Source organism: Canis lupus, chromosome 37 (genome assembly GCF_011100685.1).
Source record: "Canis lupus familiaris isolate Mischka breed German Shepherd chromosome 37, alternate assembly UU_Cfam_GSD_1.0, whole genome shotgun sequence".
NCBI classification, from domain to species: domain Eukaryota; kingdom Metazoa; phylum Chordata; class Mammalia; order Carnivora; family Canidae; genus Canis; species Canis lupus.
In genome coordinates, this window is record NC_049258.1 from 5,382,104 (window position 1) to 5,407,755 (window position 25,652).

Consider the following 25,652-nt stretch of genomic DNA (forward strand, 5'->3'; position numbering starts at 1 on the left):
TGCTTTTAAACTCCATCCAGGTTATCATGAGTTAATTTAATATGTTGCTTTTACCCAATACTCAAAAGTTATGCATTTACTGCATTTTACATATTTATTAGCACCTAGTATTGGATACAGCATGCCTTTAATTCCCTGCCACCAAAGATTTTAATTTCCTGCCACCACTGTACACTGAACATCTGTAGACTTAGTGCCTTTAGGCTCCTGTGAGAACATCTTTTGGGCATGTACCCAGCAACAGAATTGTTGGGTCCTAGGATGTACGTGCCTAAGAAGAGCCATATTACTAGCCACAATGGCCAAACTAGTATAATCTCTAGCCAGCAATCCCGAAGAGTTCCTGTGTTTCCATATCCCTGCCGACACTTGGCATTAAGTTCTTTAAGTTTTGTCAACATGATAGGTGTAAAGTGATAGGATTTTGTTGTTTTAGTAGGCTCCTACTGATTTACCAATGGTTTTTTTTTTTTTAAGTTTCTCTTCATGTGTTTTGTTTTTTTTCTATAAATTGAAAAACATTAGATGTGAACATGCATTCATCACATAGAAAATATCCAAGGGATGTGGAGATGACATTAATTAGAAAGAAAAAATAATTCCATCTTTTGAGTGCAAATAATTTCTTCATGTGCTCTTGCTAGTTTAACATTTTTCTTAAATTTGACTATGCAACATCTGTCATTTGTGTTTTTGTTGATAGTAGTACCCTTATTTGCTTACTCTGAGAAAGAGTTTATAAGTTTCTTAGAAAATTATTAACTGCTCAGAAAACGGAGAACAGTTTATTAGTGCTTACTTGGTCCTGATTCTTTAAGCCTTGATTCCATATTTAGAGTTTTTGTTCCTTTGCCAGCCTTGAGCATGTGGTCTTTTTTTTTTTTTTTTTTTAAGATTTATTTATTTATTTGTTCATGAGAGACAGAGAGAGAGGCAGAGACACAGGCAGAGGGAGAAGCAGGCTCCATGCCAGGAGCCCGACACGGGACTCGATCCTGGGACTCCAGGATCTGCCCTGGGCCAAAGGCAGGCGCCAAACCACTGAGCCCCACCCAGGGATCCGAGCATGTGGTCTTACATCTTATGTCTTGGTTCATGCCCCATCGTTTTTTACCTAAACCAGACTAAACCATCATTGTCTTTATTGTCTTTTGCTTGGATAATTTCCATAGTATTTATATCTAGTTTCATTCTGTCCAGTCCATCTCGTATACCTTATCCTAAACATGGCTTCTCAAATGTGACTTGCTCTTTAATCAGAATTTTTCGGTTGCTTCCCTTACATAGAGCGTTAGAAGCTGAGATTCATTAGTGTTCCTCTCAGCGACCTTCCTTTCTGCCCACCTTTATAGCCTCACTCACTCTACTTGCTATTGCATGTTTTCCACTTCACACAGACACAATTCACCAAACGTACCATGGGTGCATGAACCTGCTTCTCTGCCTCTACCTTTCTCCTCTTTGGCTTCTCTTGCTACTTGTATCCCTACTTAATCATGTTCAGAGTCTTTATTTCCTGACTTCAGGACTGTCCTCTGGTATCCCATGCATTGGTTACTTTTCCTCTAAACTTTATCACTTACTGTCAGTAGGTCTTTCTTTTGGTACTTACTATATATCCAACTTAGATGTCTTCCCCATTAAAATGTAGGTTCTTTGTGTGCAGATACTGTCTATACCCTTCTCTTCGCTTCTTTCCTATGTTAGTAAGAGAGTAATCTGCCATATTTGTATTCCGTAGCAATACAAATCAGGGCTCTCAGTTTTCATGTGAGTTATAGATTGCCTAATAATTTTAACCTTCCATTTTTCTTTTGAACTTGCTTAGAGATAGACTCGGATAGTCCTACACACATGTCATAGTATACTGGGAAAACCTTCAGCTTCCCTTCCTACCCACTTACTGCTCCCTGAATGGAGTCGGTCTTGCCATTTTGTGATTATTGACAGCAGGGAGTTTGGAGATTAGGGATGGTTGCCTTCCTACCACATACTCCCTTTATCTCTCTGTAGTTTCTCCTTGAAAGAGTGACACACAGGGAATGATAGTCACATATAAAACAAATGCAGCACAGATATAATGGCTAGGTAAGGCCTTGATATCCAATGCAGAGCTCTTATAAAAACTGAGTTTTAGAACTCTGCTTGGGCCAGGACTCCTCAGTGAGACATTAGACCCTAAGTCTACCTGTTTTACCCACAAACCAGAAGTTCAGGTGTTATTACTGCTATGAGAGGAAACAACAATTTAAGTATATTGAGGAGCGCCTGGGTGGCTCAGTCGGTTAAGTGTCCAATTCTTGATTTCGGCTCAGATCATGATCACACGGTCTTGACATCTAGCCCCACATCGAGCACAGTGCCTGTTTGGGATTCTATCTCTCCCTCTCCCCCAGCTCATGCACGTGCTTGCACTCTCTCTAAAAAAATAAATAAATAAAAATAAAACTTTTAAAGTATATTGAACTGTGCTACCAGGAAAGGAGTGAAACCTTAAGAAAAAGGAAAATTTCCCTCCAATGCTTAGTACCAAATCCATATAAACTCCATATTCTAGCTGTCTAGGCTCCTAGGGAAGAAAGCAAAACTGGAGGTGATATATAAAGGTAGGAAGTGTTTAAAAAAAAAAATTGTAGAGCCTATTTTTTGCCTTTAAGGCACAGTAATGGGCACGTTGGCAAAATAGGCCGAGATGAATGCCCTACTCTGGTTATCTACTCTTACTCACTTGGAGAGGAAGAGAATCTGGAGACAGAGGTATAGAAACATCTTCCTCAAGCTCCCAAGCAAGGGAAAGATGATTTCCCTTGATGCTGAGATAGAAACATGGCAGGTACATAGGGGAGACATCTTCTCCCTGGTTAACAGGTTAAGATATTGTCAAAGCAGCATATTATATCACATTCCAGGATAATTTATTTGATTTAAAACCCCTTTGGCCCTAGTTAAATTTTTGATTATGAATTCATAAAACTGTTCTGAGATTTTTATACTGAAGTCATAGCCTAAGGGGGAAAACGTGTTTAAATTACATTTTAATGCATGAAAAACTGACCCTTAGTAATTCCAAGCTTTATTTTTCCTCTTCTAAACAGATTGCTGTTTCTCTAATGGTGTGCCAGATGGGGGTTTTGTTCTTAGGAATGCGATAGGAAAAATTGTAGTTTTAAGCCTTAGAGTGATATACAGCTCAGGGACATTCACTCCAAGAGGTGTGCAGAAATTGAAACCATTTGAGAAAATAGAAAACCTTTGTCTCTCATTGCATGTTTGCTCTGGAGTGTGGTAATGGATGAAATTGCCTGAATTTATTATTCTTCTGTTTTTGCAAAACTTATATAGCTAAATTTAAGTAAGTTGCAGTATTACTGTTGGATTCTCTCTTACTTTTTCCCCACACTCTTTCAGTAAGGAGCTATAAAAATTTGAATAATTATTTGTAAGAAAACTTGTATAAGAACATATGAAAGGGAAATGAGATTGGGGATAATCCAGAAAGGCAGATAATCCAAACTCTCTTAACATTAAGTAATGTGTTCTAATTTAAAGAAGGTAACATTTTGATAAATAAGCGTATCTTTATTATTCAGATGCCGCTCAAGAGAGGCTATGGTGCTATCCACTTTTTCCTTTCCTCTCATGTATATTTAAGGGGTAAATAGAATTTCCAAATAAGATATTCATAATGTGCTCAATTGTCCAGGGAAAATTGAACATTCACTATATAGATTTATACACATACACAAGTATACACATACATTATTTAAGACAAAAATAAAGAATTTTAAAATACACATTTGTTTTAAAAAAATCTCAATAGTTGATGTTAGCAGATGTTAACATAATTATAGCATTGGATCACATTAACAGCTTTGGCAGGCACACCTCATTTGTTGTGCTGCTAATGATATCTTTTGTCAGCAGAAAGAAAAGGATATTGACGTCTCAAAAGATGAACAGATTTGCTTGTTTGGTGTTAAGTCCCAACTGTATTCCTTTGATCCCCTTTTGAAATGTTTATACAGGTTCTTACTGAGAAAGGTGGAGAAAAAGGGAGAAAAATATGCAGATAGATACCTTTGATAATTTGTAGTCTAAGATAAGACAAGGACAAAGAGATTTTAAATGAAATAATTCATTCACAAGATCATTATACAGAGATGATTTATACTGCTATATATTAGCCATGAACAATTGGAAATTGATATTTTTTTATAAGTACTTTTATAATAACACCAAAAAGCATGAAATGCTTAGGTTTAAATCTAACAAAATGTACATAGAATCCGTATGGTGAGAACTGCAAATCACCACAAAATAAATCAAAGGCGACTTGAGTGTGAAGAGTGTATATGAGGTTTATGGACCGGAAGATTCAGTATCTTTAAGGTGGCAATCTTCCTTATAGTTTAAGTGCATTCCCAATCAGAATACCAGCAAGCTATTTCAAATGAGGTTTTTCAAAATTTTCTGTGGAAAGGGAAAGGAACTTGGATAGCCAGAAGAATTTTGAAAAAGGACAGCAAAATTGACTGGAACAAAGTAGAATTCTCATGTATATGCCAGAGTATTTTCAATAAAGTGCAAAGGAAATTCCATATCAAAAGGATAGTTTTTCCAACAAATGTTACTGTAGTAATTGGATATTTAGTAGCAGGAAAAAGGCCCAAAAAGCAAAAAAAAAAAAAAAAAAAAACCTCACACAGTAGGACAAAAGAACTAAAAATAGATCATTGATTTAAATTGAAAAGATCTTTTTGAAAAGAAAGAAAGTGCACACACGGGCAACGGTGCAGAGGGAGAGAGAGAATCCCAGGCAGGCGTCATGCTCAACATGCCCAATCTCATGGCCCTGAGATCATGACCCCAGCCTAAATCAACAGGTGGACACTTGGACTAACTGAGGCACTCAGATGCTCTTTAGATAAAAGTTTTAAAATACAGGTTTCTGGGGTGCCTGGGTGGCTCAGTTGGTCAAGCGTCTGCCTTTGGTTCAGGTCATGATCCCAGGGTCCTGGGATTGAGCCCCGGGTCAGGCTCTCTGGGGAGCCTGCTTCTCCGTCTCCCTCTGCCTGCTGCTCCCCATGCCTCTGCATGCACGCTCTGTCTCTCACTTTTCTCCCAAATTAATAAATAAAATATTTAAAAATAGAATACAGGTTTCCCTTGCTATCCAAAATAGTGTCCCTGTTGAAACCTTTTGTAAGCTAAAATGGCTTAAAATTAGAAGGATTTGCTGTTAATTTATATGGAGAGGGTTTGGGGCATTCCTAGACTCACAAAATAACCTCGCAGGCTTTTTGATACGTGAGGAGACATCTTGCTGTTGGAGGCACACAACAGAGATAAAGCACAGATGCACAAAGTCTTCTCCTGGGGAAGGAGCTGGGTGGGCCGCTCTTGGCCGCTTGGGGTGCATGCCGCCTGCACAGCGGCTCACTGCAAAACAAAGGCTGTTTTCACTTTTTTTCTTTTTTCTTAAAAGGGAATATCCTCTTCAGATGTTTTGTTTGGTTTTGTTAAGGAAAGCAGGTACTAATGTAGGTCTCTAATAAAAGTGAAGTGGCTGTAATGTGAACTTTTGAAAAGTGGGGGTTACCTGTATCACTAGAAGAAAACATACAAGAATATATTTGTGTTCTTGGATTAGGCAAGTTTTCTTAGACACAATGCCAAAAGCATGATCCATTGAGGAAAAAAGTAATAAATGAACTTCATAAAAATTAACTCTACACAAAAGAGACTTGTTAAAAATGAAAAGATGGTAAGGACTGTGAAGAAATATTTGGAAAATATTCCAAAAGACAAAAGACTTTTAGGAAAAGATGCAAGGAGAGTAATGTTAGGTAGAAACTGGAGAATAGCAGTCTAGAAGCCACTGGTAGATAATCTCCCAGCTAATTTTTCTGTTAATGTCTTCCTATCTGTTATAAATTAGAACTTTGTGACCATAAGAATTAAAAAAGAAAACGTCACATAAAATTAAGATGCCTTCTTTGAAAGTGTATGTATGTACGTATGTGTGTGTAATCTCAAGCCCTAGCATGGGGCTCAAACTCATGACCCTGAGATCAAGTCGTGTGCTCTTCCAACTGAGCCAGCCAGGTGCCCCCAAAATGGGTTCTTAAGGTAAAGAGATGCCCCAGTATTCCAGTAATACCTTGCACTGCTAAGTGTTCAATGACTGATTGAATGTTTGTACGTTTAGTGACTAAGACAAACAAAAGAGTTGTTCTAATTAGTTGAAATTACTGATTTTGACCCGTTAGTTTTAAGACTATTATTTCTTAGCAGTATTTGTTTTTCTAGTCAAGTTTCTGAGCACTATCTAATGTTTTTTTCTAGTGGTCCCAACTATTGACACACGAGTGAGAAAGTCTCTATTTTTACATTTTTAGTATTTTTAGAATTAAGATTAATTTTTTTCTGGAAAAACTAAACAAATATAAACAGCATACAATATTAAAGAGTCTGTTACCTCTCTTCGTTCTAAGGCCATTTCCCTTTGAAAATAGGGCAGAGATCAGAGTAGAGAACTTTGTTACAGGAAGAGCAGTGACCAAGTTCTTTTTTTCTATTATGTTTTCTGATCTTTTTTAAAAAAACTACATTTCACATTCTACAGAAAAGTGACCCTTTTGATGTACATTCTTTGAATTTTAACATGTATATAGATTTCTTTAACAACCACCACTGCCGTCAGGATACAGAAGAATTCCATCATCCCAACGAGTCCCTTCATGCAGGACCTTTGTAGTCACACCCTTTGCCCACCCCTGCCTTGGGCAACCTCGGCATGTTCTTCATCACTATAGTTTTACCTTTCTGAGATCTCCTATAAATGGAATCATATATAACCTTTCAGACTGTCTTTGAGTAGCATGCCTGTTGAGATTTACTCAAGTTTTACACATATTGGGTTTAATTTACTAAATAAAAAAATAAATTTTTATAACAAAGTTTCAGTTATTAAAGGTGTTATCTTTTTATGTCAATTCTTAATTTTGTTTTCTAATTTTTTTTCCCTAAAATCTGTGTGTAAAAGCCTATGGTTGTAAAACTCTCACATTATGTCTTTACTGCAGGTGATTTTGCAGTTCTTCTTAAAGCGGGCATGACTGTAAAGCAAGCAATTGTATACAACCTCCTCTCTGCCATGATGGCTTACATAGGCATGCTTATAGGCACAGCTGTTGGTCAGTATGCCAATAACATCACACTCTGGATCTTTGCAATCACTGCTGGCATGTTCCTTTATGTAGCCTTGGTGGATATGGTAAGATATTTTGTATTTTTGTTACTACTAAATCTGTAAATAGAATGCACCTTCCAAAAAATGGAAGAAGTCTTTGGATGTAGTTTGAAAGACTATTTTTTAAAAATACATGCCCCATTTTAAAACATATGATATCCTAAGTAGTCTGTTAGAGAAAGACAATTAAAATTAAGTAGGAAGATTTCTTTGGAAATCCATTGAGATGCCAAGAATTTTTGAGCAGGGATATTAGTATTCAAAGTGTAATCATCAACATTTAGAGATAATTATATACTTTGTAGATTTTATAACATTAGGATGTAAGTACTTTGTTATTATTAGTAGAGTAATTCTTTGGGCTTGTTTTATGGCGAATAAATAATACACTTCTTAGGGAAGCCAATCTTCTGCAGAAAGTGGTATATGTTCCTAGGGATTTATGTAATTTTCCTTATTTCTGACTTTAAAGTTAACAAATCTAAATCTAATTTCTAATCTGAGATTAAGAAATATAATCTAAAATCTACATAAAACTAGCAAATAGTTTTAATTTTACCTTCGTATCTTAAATATGTTAAATATTTGTAGAACTAGCATTTTGATTAATTTTTGTCTTTGGATATTATGTTCACTTTTCCTCCTGATTGGATCTGTTAGTCTCATTTCAAAATTATATAACCTTAATCTTTAATCACAGAATTATTGTCTGCTTGTAGTAGAAAGTCTAGAAAATATTAACAAAAAATAAAAACCGTTGACCTTCTATACCTAGAGTTCGCCATTTCCTGGTCTTTTCTTAGACTCCAGCACTTCACTTCCTGTCTCCATGCCCAGCCTGTTACCTTACTTCCTACTTAAGGAGAATACTGAAGCCCTGGAGACAACTTCCCACCTGTTCCCATCACCATTTCTACTCCTCTCTTCTCCTCTCCTCGCTGATGTCAGCTCCTTACAGCCGCTCCCTGGAGCTTGTCCCTTTTTACTAACTCCCTGAAATTCTCCCCTTTCTGTGTCCATTTTCCCCTCTCTGCTGGATCATTTCTATGAGCATTTAAACCTCCTGTACTTCTCACCTACAGAGGTAGGAGGGAGGGATTTTCTTAACTCCAGCTTCCATTCATTCATTCATTCATTCATTCATGAGAGAGACAGAGAGAGAGAGAGAGAGGCAGAGACACAGGCAGAGGGAGAAGCAGGCTCCATGCAGGGAGCCCGAAGTGGGACGGATCCTGGGTCTCCAGGATCAGGCCCTGAGCTGAAGGTGGTGCTAAACCACTGAGCCACCAGGGCTGCCCTCCAGTTTCCATTTTAGTCCTCAACTACCGGTTTTTCTTTCTTTGTCATGCAAATCACCCTTATTTTCTAATTCTCTTCTTTCTTGAGTCTGGCCTCAGCAGGTGTCCTCCCCAACTGCTGGGCCAGATTGCTTTTGTTACATCTCCATTGTTACTGGCTCACCACCTTTCTGGCCTTTCTCAGCTTGTTTTCTGACCTTCCTCTTCTCCCCACCTGTAAATGCTGGTGAGGGCCCTCTAGGTAATGTCATTTAGTCTCATGACTTTAAAAATTTAATGGCCAGTAATTCCTACATTTATGTCTTTAGCCCAGACCTTTTCTTTAACTCCACCTGCTTCCCTGAATGTCTGCCAGGAACTGTAAGCTTAGAGTATGTTTAGAGCCCAACTCTTGAGATTTGCCAGCCTTAACTCATTGGACCAGCAACTTCTATAGGGTTCTCTGTCTTATAAATGATGGTTCCATTCTTCTGGTTGCTCAGATCAAAACCCTGATTATTATTCTTTGACTCAGCTCTCTTCTCTGTCTGCTCCACCTCTGGCTCATCCTAGGTCCTGGGAGACCTCCGCTTCCTAACTACCTCTGCTGTCCCCATCTTCTAACTCTCCCTGTTTCTGCTGTTGACTTGTCTACGACATTGAGTCAACAGTCTTGTCACCTAAGTGCTTCAAACTCTTCAATGGCTCCTTGTGAATTCCTCTCCCTCCTCTTGCCTCTCCTTCATTTCTTTTTTTCTTTTTTAAAATATTTTATTTATTCATGAGAGACAGACAGAATGAGGGTGAGAGAGAAAGAGGCAGAGACACAGGCAGAGGGAGAAGCAGGCTGCATGCAGGGAGCCTGACTTGGGACTCTGGGACTCAGTCCCGGGTCTCCAGGATCACGCCCTGGGCAGAAAGCGGTGCTAAACCACTGAGCCACCCAGGCTGCCCACTCCCTCATTACTCTGACTTTACCTCATCTTCTCTCCCTTGCCCCCAGGAGGTGCACACTGCCTCAGGGGCCTGGCTCTTGATGGTCACTCCATGTGGAATATTTTGCCTGCAGACATCCTCTTGGCTGGCCCCCTCACTCCTTATGAAGCTTCCCATCTAAAATTTCAACCTCTACCCCTCTATTCCTATTTTACTTTTTTTCTCCTTTGCACTTGTATCTCGATCTATTAATAGCACACTAAGCATTTTATTTATTGAGCTCATTGTATCCCTTCTTGGATTAGTTCTGGGAGGGTAAGCTTTTTTGGTAGTATTTCATTTACTCCTAGAGAAGTAGGTCACAGTTAGTTGAATGAAAAATGAATGAGTTAATTCTTATACTAGGAAGCTGAAGATGTAAAAAAGAAGAAAGATAATCTTTACAGTAAGGACTTAAAGTCTAATGAAGAAGAAAAGTAGCTATTAATTAGAATTCTTCTGATAATGGCTTATGATAGAATAGTGCACCATGTTTGCGGAACTACGGAGAGAGGCTGGCTAAAAATGGGAGGGAAAATGAGGGAAGTTTTTCTGGAATGGGAAATCTGAGCTGAATCTTAAAAGCTACAGAAGAGTTTATTAGAAGCAAGAGGAAAGGGCAAATGAGAAAGCAGAGTAATGAATAGCATTGTTCCTTTAACCAGTGAGTCTACTCCTGGGACTGTATGCTGAGGAAATAACCTAACATGACTACTGCTAAGAAAACAAGCAAACAAAAATAAAACTGTATTAAAGTATTTTTGCAGCAGCATTTGTAATTTTCTAATTACATTGGAAACACCCTAAATGTCAAAGAGGGAAAACTACCCACATATATTTTAGAATTTTAATGACAAATTTTTTTTTCTCATGGTAAGTGGAAAAATAAATGGATTAAAAAATTACATCCACCGTCATCAGATAGATGTTGGCCAGATAATGAGAGTCACATAAAATTCAGTGCTATAAAAAAAAATGAGAATTTATCTTGTAAGTTTTGAGGAACCATTACAAGGTTTAAGCAACAATGACATGATATTTTTGTTTTAGAAAGACCCTGACTAGAGAGGTTTTCATTCATTTACAGTTATTCAGTATGATAGCGAGAGTACCAGCAGTTTTAGTTTGAGGTATCTTTCAGACTCCAAGTGGAAGTGTCCAGCTGGTTTTAAGGGCTCTGGATAGTAGCTGTTTATCAGCCAGTTTGGAAGCACTGTTGCATTTTAACAGGTATGGCCATACCAGTAGGTACAGCTGGCTCTTCACTGTGGTTATGATCGACGAATATGGATGTGGGCGTTCAGGGTTGAATTTAATGTGGGGAAGACAAGGTGCCTCTTCTGGCTGGTATGAGCACATACCTAGAGGGGACATTTCAGTGAAACCTCCTGTATGTTACTTATGCTTCAGTGTTCAGGAAAGACAGATGTAAAAGTTTTTTGTCATGATAAAAACTTGAGAAAAGGAGAAAAAAAAAAAAAAGTCTTCTTACTAGAACCACAGGTGGGAAGTTGCCGGGTTTAGTTTTAATCCAGAGGTTGGCAAACTGTCTGTAAAGGGACCGACAGTAAATATTTAGGCTTTGTAGCCCATATAGTCTCTGTGACAGTTAATCAGCTCTGCTCTCTGGGGTGTCTATCACAGTTACTTAACTCTGCTCAAAAAGAACAGTAACTGCCATCAGCCATTATGTGCTACTGCCATAGACTCTTGAACAAAATAGATGACCAGCATGAAGTAGTTCTCAAGTAGGGCCCTGAGGGGATTGTTAAATATACTGTTGCAATGTCAGAATATGGCAGTTGGATTAATTGTACTCATTATTTAATAAGAACAGTAGTGCTTCTTCCTAGGCAGGCATTATGTTCTTAATGCTGCATTTTTCCTCTCTGAACCGAAAAGCACCCAGATACTGTTTGGAGTAAAGCTTAGAGTCTAAGAGAGTAGCCTATCAGTGTCATCGTTCTGATGATAATCACTGCAAACTTGAAAAACAATACACAGAACAGGAAAATGAAATGTGGAAGTAGCAGTTCTTTCACAATTTTGATTAGACATGGGTGGAGGGACCTTATGCTTGTAATAATGCACATGCATTTCTTTAACAAATCTTATTTACTTAAAGACAAGTTTTATATTTGAAGTATGTATTATTCTTTACTAGTATATGCTTATGCTTTAGAAATCAAACTATAAACTTCAAAGAACTGTGCCTTTAAAGGTATTGGAAATATTCAGGTTTTTGAAATTTTATCGTGTTTAGGGAAATTAGAGTACCCTGTGAAGGCAGTGAGAGCCACTTGGTAGCAGTCCTGCTGGACAGCTTTGAGAGACTATTTTCTCTATTCTTGCAAGGAAAATAATGGCTTAAGGGCATAGAAATAACAAATTAGGAGCCGTCTGTAAATGTCCATCCATGCTTTCACATGCAGTTGGATAGGAGAATTTTAAATGGAAATGGTAAAGAAATGAAACCGTTTTGAACTAGATATCTCCCCAAAGAATCTTAACATTTTCAGTGATTCTGAGAATTGTGGTCTTTCCTGGAGAGTTTTATTGGCAATAATAAGTTGTCTTCTACTTTAGCATAAAGCAAATGTCATAAATGACCAGGTCAGTGAATGGTAACTTTAAATATATACCTAGTGCATATATTTGCATTTGTTCAGGGTTTAGGGGGGAACAGATTTAGCATTTACTTACTACATAGCTAGAGCATAAACTTTGTCAGTGTTTGGCTGAAACACGTGTCATGGTTAGCATTATGTTTAATAGAATAATTCTACTTGTAGTTATGCTTTATTCATTAGTTTAAAGTAGAAGAATGTTAAAAAAAATTAAGCAGAATATTACCCAAAATTGCTTGTAAGAATCTGCGGGTCTTTTTTTTTTTCCCCCCCAGCTTCCAGAAATGTTGCATGGTGATGGTGACAATGAAGAACATGGCTTTTGTCCAGTGGGGCAATTCATTCTTCAGAATTTAGGATTGCTGTTTGGATTTGCCATTATGCTGGTGATTGCCCTCTATGAAGACAAAATTGTGTTTGACCTCCAGTTTTAACCATTCCCAGTAATCATTGTGGATTACGAGAATGTTACCATGCAGCTTTGCATCTGTTCCTAGTACTGTATGCACATTGCTCAAAGAAAAGTCGGTGGCTTGCACTACTTACAAGTTCCATAGGTTTGAGCCTAACCACAAAAGACTGGTGCTCAGTACTGCTTTTCCCTGTGCGAAAGGGATCTTTTAACGATATAAAGCTTGTGATAAAGAAAGGAGAAAAATGGGACTCCATGAACCAATGTTGGTATAGGTTTGATTCAGACTTTTAAAAAAAAAAAAAATCATATGAAACACTAAAGTAGTCTCTTTGGTAGTAGAAACTTCTGTGGCTATGCAGAAATAGAAATTGAACCAAAAAAATCACTTAAACTTTAAAAATATTTTAAATGGACTTGGGGCAGACTTTTCTTTGTGCTAAAAATGAATTGTAGTGTCCTTGAATCCAGTTACATACATACCTAAGGTAATGGGGATCAACTCGATACAATTTTGAAACTGCATAAAGTAGGCTGTAGGAACTAGAGGAAAGCTCAGGCTGCGTTAGCGTATGAACTTAGCGTTGGGAAAAGCCCTATTCTTGAATCTAGAGTTACTATTTTTGTATATATTGGCATAGTGTTTAAACTTGCAGCCTAAACTACTGAACTTTGTGATTGTATGTTTGTGTGAGCTTCAGTTTAATGAAAGGTTCTTTGTATTAATATTATACTTGGTGTTTGGGTGTTTTGTTTTGTTTTTTCTTTCAAACTTCAATTTTGTTTTTGTTTGGGGATTTTTGGTGGGGGCAGGGAGTTTGCAGCATGTGGTAAAATGTTTTTGTTTTTTGTTTTTTGTTTTTTTCGTTAAAAATGTAATAACCCTCTAGGAGATACCAGAAAATAGAAGAACCCAAACATGGTCTAAATATTCAGTTTTCCTGTATTAACAGTACTAACTAGTTATTTGGGAAATTTAAGTTCTGAACGTAATGCATTGCTTTACCGGCCTGGTTCTGGAACCTAGAACACACGCCGTGACCGGCAGGAACCCAGGTTTACCACGTCCACAATCGGTTAGAAAGGGTTATGAGGATAATCCCCATGGATGCCATGGTGTCCCGGTCCCAGGTGACTTGGAAGAGACACTTAGTAATGCAGCTGAAACCGCTTGATCCTTCTGTGCCAAGATACGCTGCTGGTGCCTGATGGGGACTGGTCCGGAGAGGTGCCCTGCTCCACCACAATCGGGTGACTTGTGAGAAGTGCAAGCCATGTTGATCCTGCATTTTGGCCTAATAATTTGTAGTTTACTAGTCATACTGCATGTAGCTTTCTGTTTACATCTGGTGCCACATGGTCTTCATTTATGCCAGGTAAACTGTATTTGAACTCTGTGCAGGCAGCTTTGTTTTAATCTGCTTGGCTACCAATGCAGCTGCTTTAAAAATCGTAACGTTCAAATATTTAAGAGCCAAACTCCTTCCATTCCATTTAGAGTGTTTGCATTTCGCCCTCCTTCTCTCCTCAACTCCTTTCCTCTTACTTCATGAACTTTAAACAAAAAAATAAAACTTTGAGAGCAGCACATGTATCCAGGTAGTAAGAGTATTGCCAGTGTTTCTTCTTTATGCTGTAAGTAAGGAAGCTTAGGTGTTATTGCCTTGATTTATGCCTGAATTTGAAAAATTATTCCTGGCTTTCTCCAAGGCCTCCTGTAATAAGTAGAGGTTGGTTTGTTTTTGTTTTTTTCCACATAGAATATTTTCCGCATTGGGCACTGACTTAGCACAGTCCTCATCTCATTGCTTGGCCCTTCAAGCAACCTAGCTAAAAGGTGCTGATATTTTATTTAGTACTGCCAACTTGGAGTGATTAAAATATCTTGCTTTCTGAACCAAGATATATTTATAGTTCTTTTTTGCATTTTTATACCCAAGGAGGTTTCTGCATTCCAGCATTAAATCTGCTTAATTTTAAGACTTTTATGAAAAAGCAACAGTTGGAATATACTCCCAGTCTTAAAGGTCTGGTTTAAAGCAAACAAGTTCTGCTGAAGTATATTTAAAGTTTTATATTCTCTCAAAAGTGGTATTATCTTCATCTGCTAGATTTTTTTAACCTATTAAGAGGGCTGTAACAGTTGCTGCTAGTATTTTGTTAGGGTTCCACCATCATTTAGTTTCCACATCATTCTAATGTATAGTTTCAAGTCTTACTAGACAATCTGAATTCCACTACATTTCTGTTTGGCTCCAACATTCCATTTAGCTTGACCAGTCTAATTTAACACGTGTGTGTTGGAGGTCATTAATGTTACTTGTACAATGCTGTCACTGTGTGACATCCATATGAATTTTGGTGTATATCACATTGCATTCAATCAGCTGTGATTATGCGTAGAAATACTATAGTAACTAGATGCAGTGTGAATTTTTTCCATTAACAGTCAGTGGCTTAAATATGATTATGGTCCTGCAAGGTGATACTTGCTAAAATATCTAAACTTTTGTTTGTTTGTAACTGAATCATTTTTTAAAAATTCATAAAGCTGGAAATGATCAAATGCTGTTTTTTTTTTCATTGTCAACAGTGGTGTGTCATTTTATGTATGTTCCTAATGCTTATGGAACTCTCCCAAAATAAAGTTATTCAGAAAGAGTAAATGTACCAGTGTGTTTTATTTCAGAACATTTCCTTACACTGAAGTAGGAGTCATTTTAAATCTAGGCTGCATTTGCACATAAAATTATAAGTACAGCTTTAGTGAAATTGACTTAAACCCAAGTGTTTATACTTACTACTCAACCAACCATCTAACAAGAAAACGGTAACAGGGAAATGGTATCTTCTAATTACGAATTAAGTTGACATAATAATGCTACACCCCGTCCAATCCAGTGCTCCATGGGTTGATCAGAGGGAAGAGTCATGGCAATAACAAAATTTGTAGAATGGCCAGTGGTGGATAATGTTCCTCTCCGCTCACTTGTCTTATACAGTGGAGCAACATAGCTTGGTCGTTCTGGTATGTCTGCCCTCTTACAGGGCTTTAGCCACATCTGGAAGAAAGTGCAGAAAACTTACTTAGGTCAAGGTCATTACATTTATATTTGAACCTAATAGGATATTCAAGTTCTATGTCAGCAAATTATGAGACACACACTGAGGGAGAAGCAGGCTCCTCGCAGGGAGCCCGATGTGGGACTGGATCCTGGATCCAGAGATCACGCCCTGAGCCGAAGGCAGACCCTCAACTGCTGAGCCACCTGGGCATCCCAATATCAGCAAATTTCTGTGGCCCAAATGGATTTTACTTTTTTGTAAGCAGTTGCTGCCATTGTTCGAAACATTTGTAATTGTTTTAGCTCTTTTAAAAGTTGAAATATAATTGTTTATATTAGTTTCAGGTGTACAACATGATTCGACAATTCCGTGCATCACTCCACTCACCAAGTGTACTCCCCAAATGTCACCAAATATCATTACTGCGATCTTACTATATTCCCTATATTGTACTTTGCATCTGCGTACTCATTATATAATGCAAGTTTATACTTCTTAACCCCCCTTATCTATTCCATCTACCCTCTCCCTGACCCCCCATGTCCCCTGTAGCAACCACCGATTTGCTCTTTTAAGAGTCTGGGGGTTTTTGGTCTGAGTTTCTCTGTTCATTTGTTTTGTTTCACTCCACATGAGTGAAATCATAAGCCATTTCTTTTTCTGACTTCTTTCACTTACCATGATACCCCCTAGGTCCATCCATGTTGTTGTAAATGGCAAGATTTCATTCTTCTATGGCTGAATAATTCTATGCAATATTATATATAATATATGCATATATATCCACATCTTTATTCAGTCATCTGTCAATAGAACTTGGTATGCTTCCTTGACTGTTGTAAATAACTGCAATAATCATATCTTTTCTATTAGTGTTTTTATCTTTGAGTAAATACCCAGGAGTGGAATTACTGGATCACAGGGTATTTCTATTTTTAATTTTTTGAGGAGCCTCCATACTGTTTTGCACAGTGGCTGCATCACTTTGCATTCCCACCAACAGTGCACGAGGGGTCCTTTTTCTCCACATCCTCGCCAACACTTGCTATTTCTTGTTTTGTTTGTTGTTGTTTTTGATTCTAGCAATTTGGACAAGTGTCAGGTGATAACCTCGTTGTGGTTTTCCTTTGCATTTCCACAATGATCAGTGAGAGCATCCTTTCATGTTTCTGTTTACCATGTGTAGGTGGTCTTGGGCAGAGGACCTGAGCAGACAGTTTTCCAATTTAATTGGTTATTTGCTCTTGAGTTATATGTTCTTTATACACTTTGGATATTAACCCCTTATTGGATACAATCGTTTGCAAATATCTCCCCCCCCCCCCATTCAATAGGCTGCCTTTTTGTTTTGATGGTTTTATGCAAAACCTTTTTATTTTATTGCAGTCCCAATAGTTTGTTTCCCTTGCCTCAGGAGACCTATCTAGAAAAATGGTGTAAACCCAATGCTAACAAGATTACTGCCTATGTTTTCTTTTAGGCATTTTATGGTTTCAGGTCCTGTATTTTGGTCTTCAATCCATTTTGAATTTATTTTTGTGTATGGTGTAAGAAAATGGTCTGGTTTCATTCTTTTGCATGTAAGCTGTCCAGTTTAACCAGCACCATTTGTTGAAGACACAGTCTTTTCCCCATTGGATGTTCTTGCCTCCTTCATGGTAGATTAATTAGTCATGTAAGTTTGGGTTTATTCCTGGGTTCTCTATTCTGTTCAGTTGATCTATGTGTATTTGTGCCAGTACCACACTATTTTGATTAGGTGGCTTTGTGTATACCTCACAATCTGGAATTGTGATATCTTCAGCTTTGTTCTTTTTTTCTCAGGATTGCTTTGGTATTCAGGATGTTTTATGGTTCCATACAAATTTTGCTATTTGTTCTAGTTCCGTGAACAAAGCTGTTGGTATTTTGATAGGGATTACATAAAATCTATAGGTCTCTTTGGGTCGTATGGACATTTTAACTATTAATTCTTCTGATCCATGAGTATAGAATATCTTTCTGTTTGTGTTGTTTTCAATTTCTCTCATCAATGGGTTATAGTTTTCACAGTACAGGTCTTTCACCTCCTTGGGTAAGTTTATTCATAGGCATTTTTAGTGCATAATGTTATCCATGTATTCTTCACCTCTTCACCATACTTTTCTGGGGATGATTTTTTCACTGTTTACATTAAAAACAGCAACAAAATCGTACATACTTTTAAAGAGAACCACCACCATTGATAATCATGTCACTGTATGTATTTAATAAAGGTCAATCTCAAAAAATCTGAAAGGATTTTTGTCAGTGATTTCAGAACTTAGGTCACCTCCCCATTTTAGGTGACTATTTTAAAGGGGGCTATTACATATATTGTGCTGTTTATAACCTAGTTGCTTTCCTTTATAACTACAGTAAACCCATTTTATTTTTAGAAAGTCATTAGCCAAGTTCCTAAAGTATTAAGCACTGTTAAACCTAACCAATCTAAAAAAAAAAAAAAAAAGATTGACAAGTTGTTCTGAATATGAGAGTGAAGAGCAAACTGATCATAATGATGAAATAGTGTTTTGTTTTAAAATCTAATTGAAATTCTTTTTCAACTAATAGCAATTCTTTAGGGGATAATGGCTTGACAGCCCTGCTGTTCAGAGCCCTCTTTTAGGTTTCTCAGGTCAAAATAAATTGTATGAAGGAGTTAATAGGGATGCTAGGCTGTGTTTCTCCCCCATTACTGTGGAATCCATAAAGCAGTTTTTCAGACAGAGTTACATATACGGACTCAACAATACTTAAGCTGAGTGTATTTCATTTTAGCCAAGAACACATTTTCTTAATGAGAATTCTTTTCACTGACTTCAAGAGAATCATCCACTTATAAATCCCTTGTATTCATTGCAATCTACCTTAAAAGAGTTTCCATGTAATAGAAGTTCTATCCCAATCAACTCCTAAAATCGTAAACGATTGCCCTGTGACTTTGAATCTGGATCTCCTATTTAAAACTCTGTCCATACATAGTATCTTAGCATATAGGGCAGGTTTCTTGCAACTGGCTCTTGGCTGATCCCTCAGTGTACCTGTTAGGATTTCTGCCCGTCTGAGCTGCTCCCAGTGTCCCACAGTACATGTAAATCCACAGCCTATTTTCATCACACCATCCCAGACTGGCCTTTCCAAGTGTGTGGAAATCTATCTAGTCATTTCCTCATGATGCAGTAACAGATGGAAACCGTATCTTCCATGGGTTAGCTGGCCCATGCTGAAGATAGGTTCCTAGGAAACAGAAGCTTGTATGTGGATGGTTTTCATAGAGCAATCTCTATAAGCATCATTTTTAGGTCAAGGTAGATGTAAGAAATATAATTTCTTTTCTTTTTCTAAGAAATACAATTTTTGTGTATGTATGCACATATGGATACATAGATACAGTCAATTCTCATTCTTCCTGGATTCTGTATTTGCAAATCTGCTTTATGGTCCTTTATAGCATGTTCAGAGCCTCAAAAAATGTGAGTCACCAAACAAGCACGATTCCCAGCTGAGGTTGAACCTGGTCACATTCTGCTTTTCTATTTCAACTCCTACAAATAAATGTAAGCACATTTCCTTTTGATGAGTTATTTAATACCAAGTTTTTGGCTTTTTTTTTGGTTGTTGTTGTTAGTGGGTTCCCTGTTTAAAACGGCTCCTAAGTGTAGTGCTCAGGTGCTATCTAGTGTTCCTGAGTGCGCGAAGGCCGTGATGAGTCTTAGGGAGAAAATACTATAGGGTTCGTTCAGGCGAGAGTTGCAGAGCCATCCATGAGGTTCGATGTTCATTAGTCAAAAGTAAGGCATTTTTAAATGAAACATAAAACAAGATTATGTGTTGATCAGTTAACCGTAATGTGAGCAGAGGATCGTGGAAACTTAATCTTATATTTCTCCTAGGAGCTGTGGTTCAGTATTGGCTAATTCAGTGCTCAGGAGGAAATTGATAAAACAGAAGTGCTGTGAATGAGAATTGACGGTATGTATTAGTGTGTGTGTGTGTGTGTGTGTGTGTGTGTGTGTTAGTACCCCGATCGCTTCCACAGATCAAATACTAACCACAGGCATCGTATCATAAAGAATTTTGGGATGTGATTCTGCAAGTTTCTTGATCTTTCTATTCCAGGAAGCTCCATCCAGAAATAATCCATGAATGAAAACCCCTAAATACAAAAGAAGCAGGTTAATACAACGGTTTAAACATGCATATTGATCAAATTCTGAATCTGAAATTCCTGTGAGTGCTCTGCAGATGATACCAAGGTCGACTGCAGCCTCGACTTGTACTAAAGTAAAAGCAGTATTCTGAGTGCTTCGTCTTAACATACATAAGCCTATCTAGGCTTTGCCTAGTTAATTCAATAGTAAGATTAGATGTGGAAGATAAAAGAGAAATGGAATTTTAGTCTGTGGGAAGTTCTCAGTTTAGGTGAACGGTATCAGATTTATATGTTTTTTTTGTTTGTTTTGCTTTTTTTTTTTTTTTTTTTAGTAGTATCAGATTTATATGTTTAGTTGCCCAGTGATCATAATGTCAGGGGCCATGAAAGCTGCAAGAAAAGTTCTTAATGTAGCTGTAGGGATCCAGTGGCTTCTAGGCAGCATGTAAAGAAAATACTCTTCCGCAGATCTTGAATGTCATGAAAGGTAATTCTCTCTTCCCCTTCTAGAATTTATTCTCACTCCCAGATCTCTCCTTAGTCTGGAGAGAATACATGAATAAACCTCCCCGCCCCGGAATGTAATGTCATACACTAACCACGGAAGGAGAACACAAATTTGGAAATCACTGCAACTCTGATCGGTGCTCTGTCCTTCTGTAGAAAGCCTCGGGAACTGAATATAGGTGTAGGCCCACGAAGACACTCACTGTAACGGTTGCACAGACGCGAAGAGAAGCAGTGTGGAACTTAGAAAGACCTAGGTCTTAGCTCCTAATACTCTGTGTGACCCTGAGCAAGTCATTTGACTTTAGACCTGTTTGGTCCTCTGAGAACAACTGGAAAACTTTTGTAAAACGATGCCTACTTTGTCTACCTTGTAGAGTTGTTAGAATCAAATCAGCTAATACTTGCAAAAGCACTTTGTCAAGTAGTATATAAAAATCCACATGGGCCGTGCTGTCCAGTAGGACTCTGTGTACTGATAGAAATATTCTGTATCTGTGCTTTCCAATATGGTAGCCGCTGCCTATTAGAGACCTGAAACCTGGTGAGTGTGACCGAGGGGCTGAATTTTAAATGTTTTAAAAAGATTTATTTGTTTGCGAGAAAGAGCACAAATGGGGTGAGGGGCAGAGGGAGAAGCAGACTCCCTGCTGAGCAGGGAGCCCGCTGTGGGGCTCGATCCCAGGATCATGATCTGAGCCAAAGGCAGCCGCTTAACCAACCGAGCCACCCAGGCGTCCCTGAATTTTAAATTTAATTATAGTTTAATTTTAAATGCCACATGTGAATAATCCAGTGCTGGATGTTGGCAGGTAGGGGTGGGGGTAATGGGAAGACTTTCTCCTCTCTAGGGTTTGTTGTTTTTTTTTTTTTAAGACTTTATTTATTCATGAGAGATAAAGAGATGCAGACATACGTAGAGGGAAAAGTAGGCTCCCTGTGGGGAGCCCGATGTGGGACCCGATCCTAGGACTCTGGGGTCGCGACCTGAGCCAAAGGCAGACTCTCAGCCACTGAGCCACCCAGGCGCCCCTCTCCTCTCTAGGTTTTAACTGATGGAAAGAATCGCTGGAATAAAATAATCAGTTTTACTAACTGGCAAAGCACTTGTCCAGTAGCTGTTCAAGTATTACTCTGGTAAAACTGAATTGCAAAGTGCACCCTGGGCCTGGAGCAGTGTTGGGGGTGGACCGGCCTGAGGGAGGGATACCACATCCTACGGACTGTTTCCAGCCAGATCTAAGGCCTGCGGGGCAGCCACAATAATAGACGGGAATAGGGAACTAGAGGACTCCAGCCAGGTCCGGGAGAGCCCTTTCACACCCTGCAAGCATAGCCCAGTACATCGCCGGTTCTAACCAACCAGATTATCTATTCCTCCACTGGGGAAGAAAATGTCAGAAAAAGTAAAGAGTTCTTTCCAACATTTAAGGAAACTGGCAATAAGGATAAAATCTCCTCCAACCCAGCAACAATTGTATAGGAAATATGGGGGTATATAAACATGTTTTTCTTTCTGATGGTCAATACAGGCCACGTGGAAGACACAAGATCTAAAAGGACAGGTAGGGGGATCCCTGGGTGGCGCAGCGGTTTGGCGCCTGCCTTTGGCCCAGGGCGCGATCCTGGAGACCCGGGATCGAATCCCACATCGGGCTCCCGGTGCATGGAGTCTGCTTCTCCCTCGGCCTGTGTCTCTGCCTCTCTCTCTCTCTGTGACTATCATAAATAAATAAAAATTGAAAAAAAAATTTAAAAAAAAATAAAATAAAATAAAATAAAAGGACAGGTAGGTATTAACTGGGTCTCGCTTCAGAGCTGCTGCTGCTCCGAGTCACACGCGGTGGTGTGCGAGGTGTGGTCAGCAAATGGTGTCAGCTCTTCACCATTCTCTGCCTCCCTGCTGTGTAATGCCCCTCACTGGGGGCTCTGAGGCCCCCATTAGTACTAATAATTCAGGTAAGAGGCATCTTAGCAAGTAAGTACAGCTAGAATGTAGGATTCCAAATCTATGCGGATTTACAGCAACATTGTGGTCACTTTACCAGTCCTTTAAGAGTGACCTGTTTCATCAAGTAATTTAATCTTAGGTAAATAAAGCTGACTTCTTTGGGAGCCCCAGAATCCAGAAACAGGCACACACTAAAGTGTGTACAAAGGAGACAGGCCAATGGAATGGTAGAGGTAACGGCAGGGAAAAAGTAGTCTAGCCCGAGCTTTCCCAGGTGGATTCTGGGTTCCTCCCATGAGGGTCACATGAAAAAGTTGTTCCTTGGGACTTTTCCTAAAGAACTGATGGCTACTCTTTACTGCATAATCTTGGAACACTAAATGGTCCTTATTGATCTTTAAGTTCTACTTTATCCCTGCTCCACTGTTTTCAAGATAATTTTGGATTTTAATATGTGTAGACCTTGAATGAAAGCAGTTGTGGGTTAAATTAGTAAATCACCATAGAAAGAAATACCAACGATTGGCAATTCAGTAGTTTGATCTTAAATATTAACTAGTTTATAAACTTCAGGCAATGCTTTTAGAGATTCAATTTTTTTTAGCTGAGTTCAAAAACCTTAATTCTGAGGTATATCAATACTACCTAACCTTCAATCCAAATGCCATCTTCCCTGCCTTTTACCCTAATAATGTAAGAATCAACCACAGCTTCATCAAGAAACTTTCCTTGAGAAATGTGATAATGTCTTCAAACTTGTACTTTTACAAAAATACTCGGCAGGCCTTAGAGAAAGCAGCTAGTGAAGCATAAGAGCCAGATGGCGTGGGGTTTGGTCAACTCTGCCCATTGCTGGCTGTGAGACGTTGGGCAGGTTAGTTAACTTTCCTGAGCCTTAGTTTCCACCTGTGTATAATGGGGGTGGGGGGGGGCGGGTATTTGCAGTATCTGCCTAGGGTTATTGTGAAGATTACATGTGAAGGGCTGGGCAGTTTCTAGAACCTAGCAGGCATACAGAGCAACTCCATAGCCCTCCTCTGATTTCCTTTTACCCAATTTAAATACTCCTTTCCCCACTTCCTAAATACTTAGTTTGAACCAAATTATTTATCCTTCTCAGTATACTGCTAATCTATATTTTGACTTCTATTATTTCAATAAACATCTATTTATTGGTATCTTTTACAGCATGTATTATAGTGAGCTGTACAGAGAATGTATTGTTTTAAAGGCTGATATAATTGAAGGAACAATAAACTAAACAACTTAGCAGTTTGTTACATGCCCTTTGGGCATTCGACGATATAACCATTCTGAGTGTGTTACGAATAAGAGCAACAGTCCGAGGATTAAGTCCTTGGAAACTCCAAGTTTTAGAGGAAGAAAAGCTAGCACAGAAGCATGAATGGTGTCCAGTGAGAGAAACAAAGGGAGAAGGATGGCCCTAGAAGGAGAGCATGGTCAGCTGGTAAAAACCACTGAGGGTTTAAGATGAACTGAATTCATGAGATTTGTCGATATGGAAGTCATTACTAACTCCTAAGTGAAGAGCCTCAGTTGATTGGAGAGGATGAGAGGTAGATGGGAACTAGGAAGTGAGAACCTGAAGACGTGTGAAGACCATTCTTTGGAGAAATCTGCAACAAAAAGGAGAGAGACATGGGGCAGTAGCTGAGGGGATGTGGATGTGAGGACAGAATTCGTTGTCGATTTGTTTTTTAAGATGACAGATTGTAAAGTATGTTGCATGTAGATAGGAATTCCTTTCCCTCAACTACGTGAAAGTAACACACATGATCATTAAAACATAATCGTTTCACTCGTTGACACCTGAACAAAATAAGCAAGACTGTTAGGTCTGTTCAGTACCTGGATACCCCCAACTCATTCTCTCACCGCACTCACCATCTTCTGGAGCATACTTATACTCTTTGTCTTCCATCACTTCATAGTCAAACCCAAGGAGATCAATGGGGATGGTGTATTTCCTGGCATAGTTCTGCTGGGCACCGGTCAGGAAGGCTTGTGTGAAGAAGAAGCCAGAAAGCCAGAAGACTGGAGGAGGCCCCACCTCATACCATTGCTACAGTGGCAAAGCACACATGTTCTAAGGCTAGAGCATTTCAACTTTGAATACAACACTGCTTAATAAAATTTATCCCCCAAAACTTCCCCTATCATCTTTTAGGTAGACTAATAGAGGAGCTATCACTAAGAGGAATAAAAAGCTATACTGTCAAGATTTTTAAAAAGATATTATTCAGTGTTTGTTCTGACTTCAGTTTCATAGTCCCTCTACCAGCTAGGGTATCACAGTGTGGGTTAATACAGAAGTAAATGTCTTTATCCATCCCCAGTGGTTCCTTCCAAAAAGCTCCATACAATATACATTGTTGCACAATATATCATGTTACATGGTTGGATAGAATAGATCCTATAACATCTGGGATTGGGCTATTTTTCCCATTTTTTTTCTATCATTAGTGCCCAGTAGAATATTCCTTGGAGGTTTTCCCACCTACTTTACCAAAATACAATGGAATCCAATATATGGAAATACATTATTACACAAGGAATTTCCAAAAGAAACAAGGTAGTGAGAACTTCAAATTTTTATAAATATCAAGATATCCACATGATTCTATTTATATCAGACCTTAATAAGCTAATTGAGTACTGACTTTAAATAGTATAGTATAGAAGCCAAATGAATTTGAAGAACTTTCCCCTGTTGGAGTCCAAAGTAGAGCCTTCATCTTTCAAGAACAATCTTAATCCTTTAGTATCAACTCTAGTATAACAGAAGGCCTGTGTTGAGTCATTTTATCCCTGCAGAAATTTTCTCACAGGCAGTTTTTGATGCAGTATGTACAGTATCTAGGAAATTAATACTTCTGATGAATACAAGTAATAACATAGTTAAGCACTAGTCTTGCCAGATAATTAGGAGACAGGCTTCTGCTCACTCCACATTTCCAAGGCAATTAGTTAGTCATTGAGATTAGTATTGTCTTGGACTTGAACAGCAGTCGAGTGACTCCATGACCTGGAAGAGTACTGGACGAGGAAGAGAGAAGACTCCTTGCTACTAGCTTGCCTGGTTTTCTAAGGTGCTCTGCTCTAGGAATCCGTTGTAATGCTTAGCATTTAATGGAAAAGTCAACATAGCCAGTTCTTTTCTCTAAGTGTCACTAACTTGAGCGTCTAAGTTTACTGAACATAAACACTTGCTCCTAAAGGAACGTACAGAGATTCTATTTCCAATACTAGTATTTTGACAGTTGAGTGTTAACAGTTATACAAATTATACGCAATACTGAGTGGCAGGATGCACAGAAAAACTAGAGAGTAATACTCATCACTTAGGCATCCTGATGAAGAAAATGAAATCAAAGGAAACAACACGTGATC

At 38.5% G+C, this 25,652-nt stretch overlaps 2 protein-coding genes across 7 annotated transcripts in view; one reads left to right on the plus strand and one right to left on the minus strand.

The window, feature by feature from the left end:
* SLC39A10 (solute carrier family 39 member 10) overlaps positions 1–15,209 on the plus strand; it is a 136,733-nt gene extending 121,524 nt beyond the window's left edge. For 4 of the 6 annotated variants that reach the window (XM_038585213.1, XM_038585211.1, XM_038585212.1 and 1 more), the window contains 2 exons: positions 7,086–7,276; positions 12,407–12,834. In XM_038585213.1, the coding sequence (XP_038441141.1) occupies positions 7,086–7,276; positions 12,407–12,565 (350 nt within the window). In that variant the 3' untranslated portion in view covers positions 12,566–12,834. Of the gene's footprint in view, positions 1–7,085; positions 7,277–12,406 lie in introns of all 6 variants that reach the window. The other 2 variants (XM_038585209.1, XM_038585210.1) reach the window with 2 other exon arrangements.
* Positions 15,206–25,652, minus strand: part of DNAH7 (dynein axonemal heavy chain 7) — a 240,346-nt gene continuing 229,899 nt past the window's right edge. Inside the window, exons 63-65 of the mRNA XM_038585215.1 lie at positions 24,147–24,324; positions 19,683–19,786; positions 15,206–15,605 (exon numbers count right to left, since the gene is read on the minus strand). Coding sequence (XP_038441143.1) covers positions 15,399–15,605; positions 19,683–19,786; positions 24,147–24,324 — 489 coding nt within the window. The 3' untranslated portion in view covers positions 15,206–15,398. The remainder of the gene's footprint in view (positions 15,606–19,682; positions 19,787–24,146; positions 24,325–25,652) is intronic.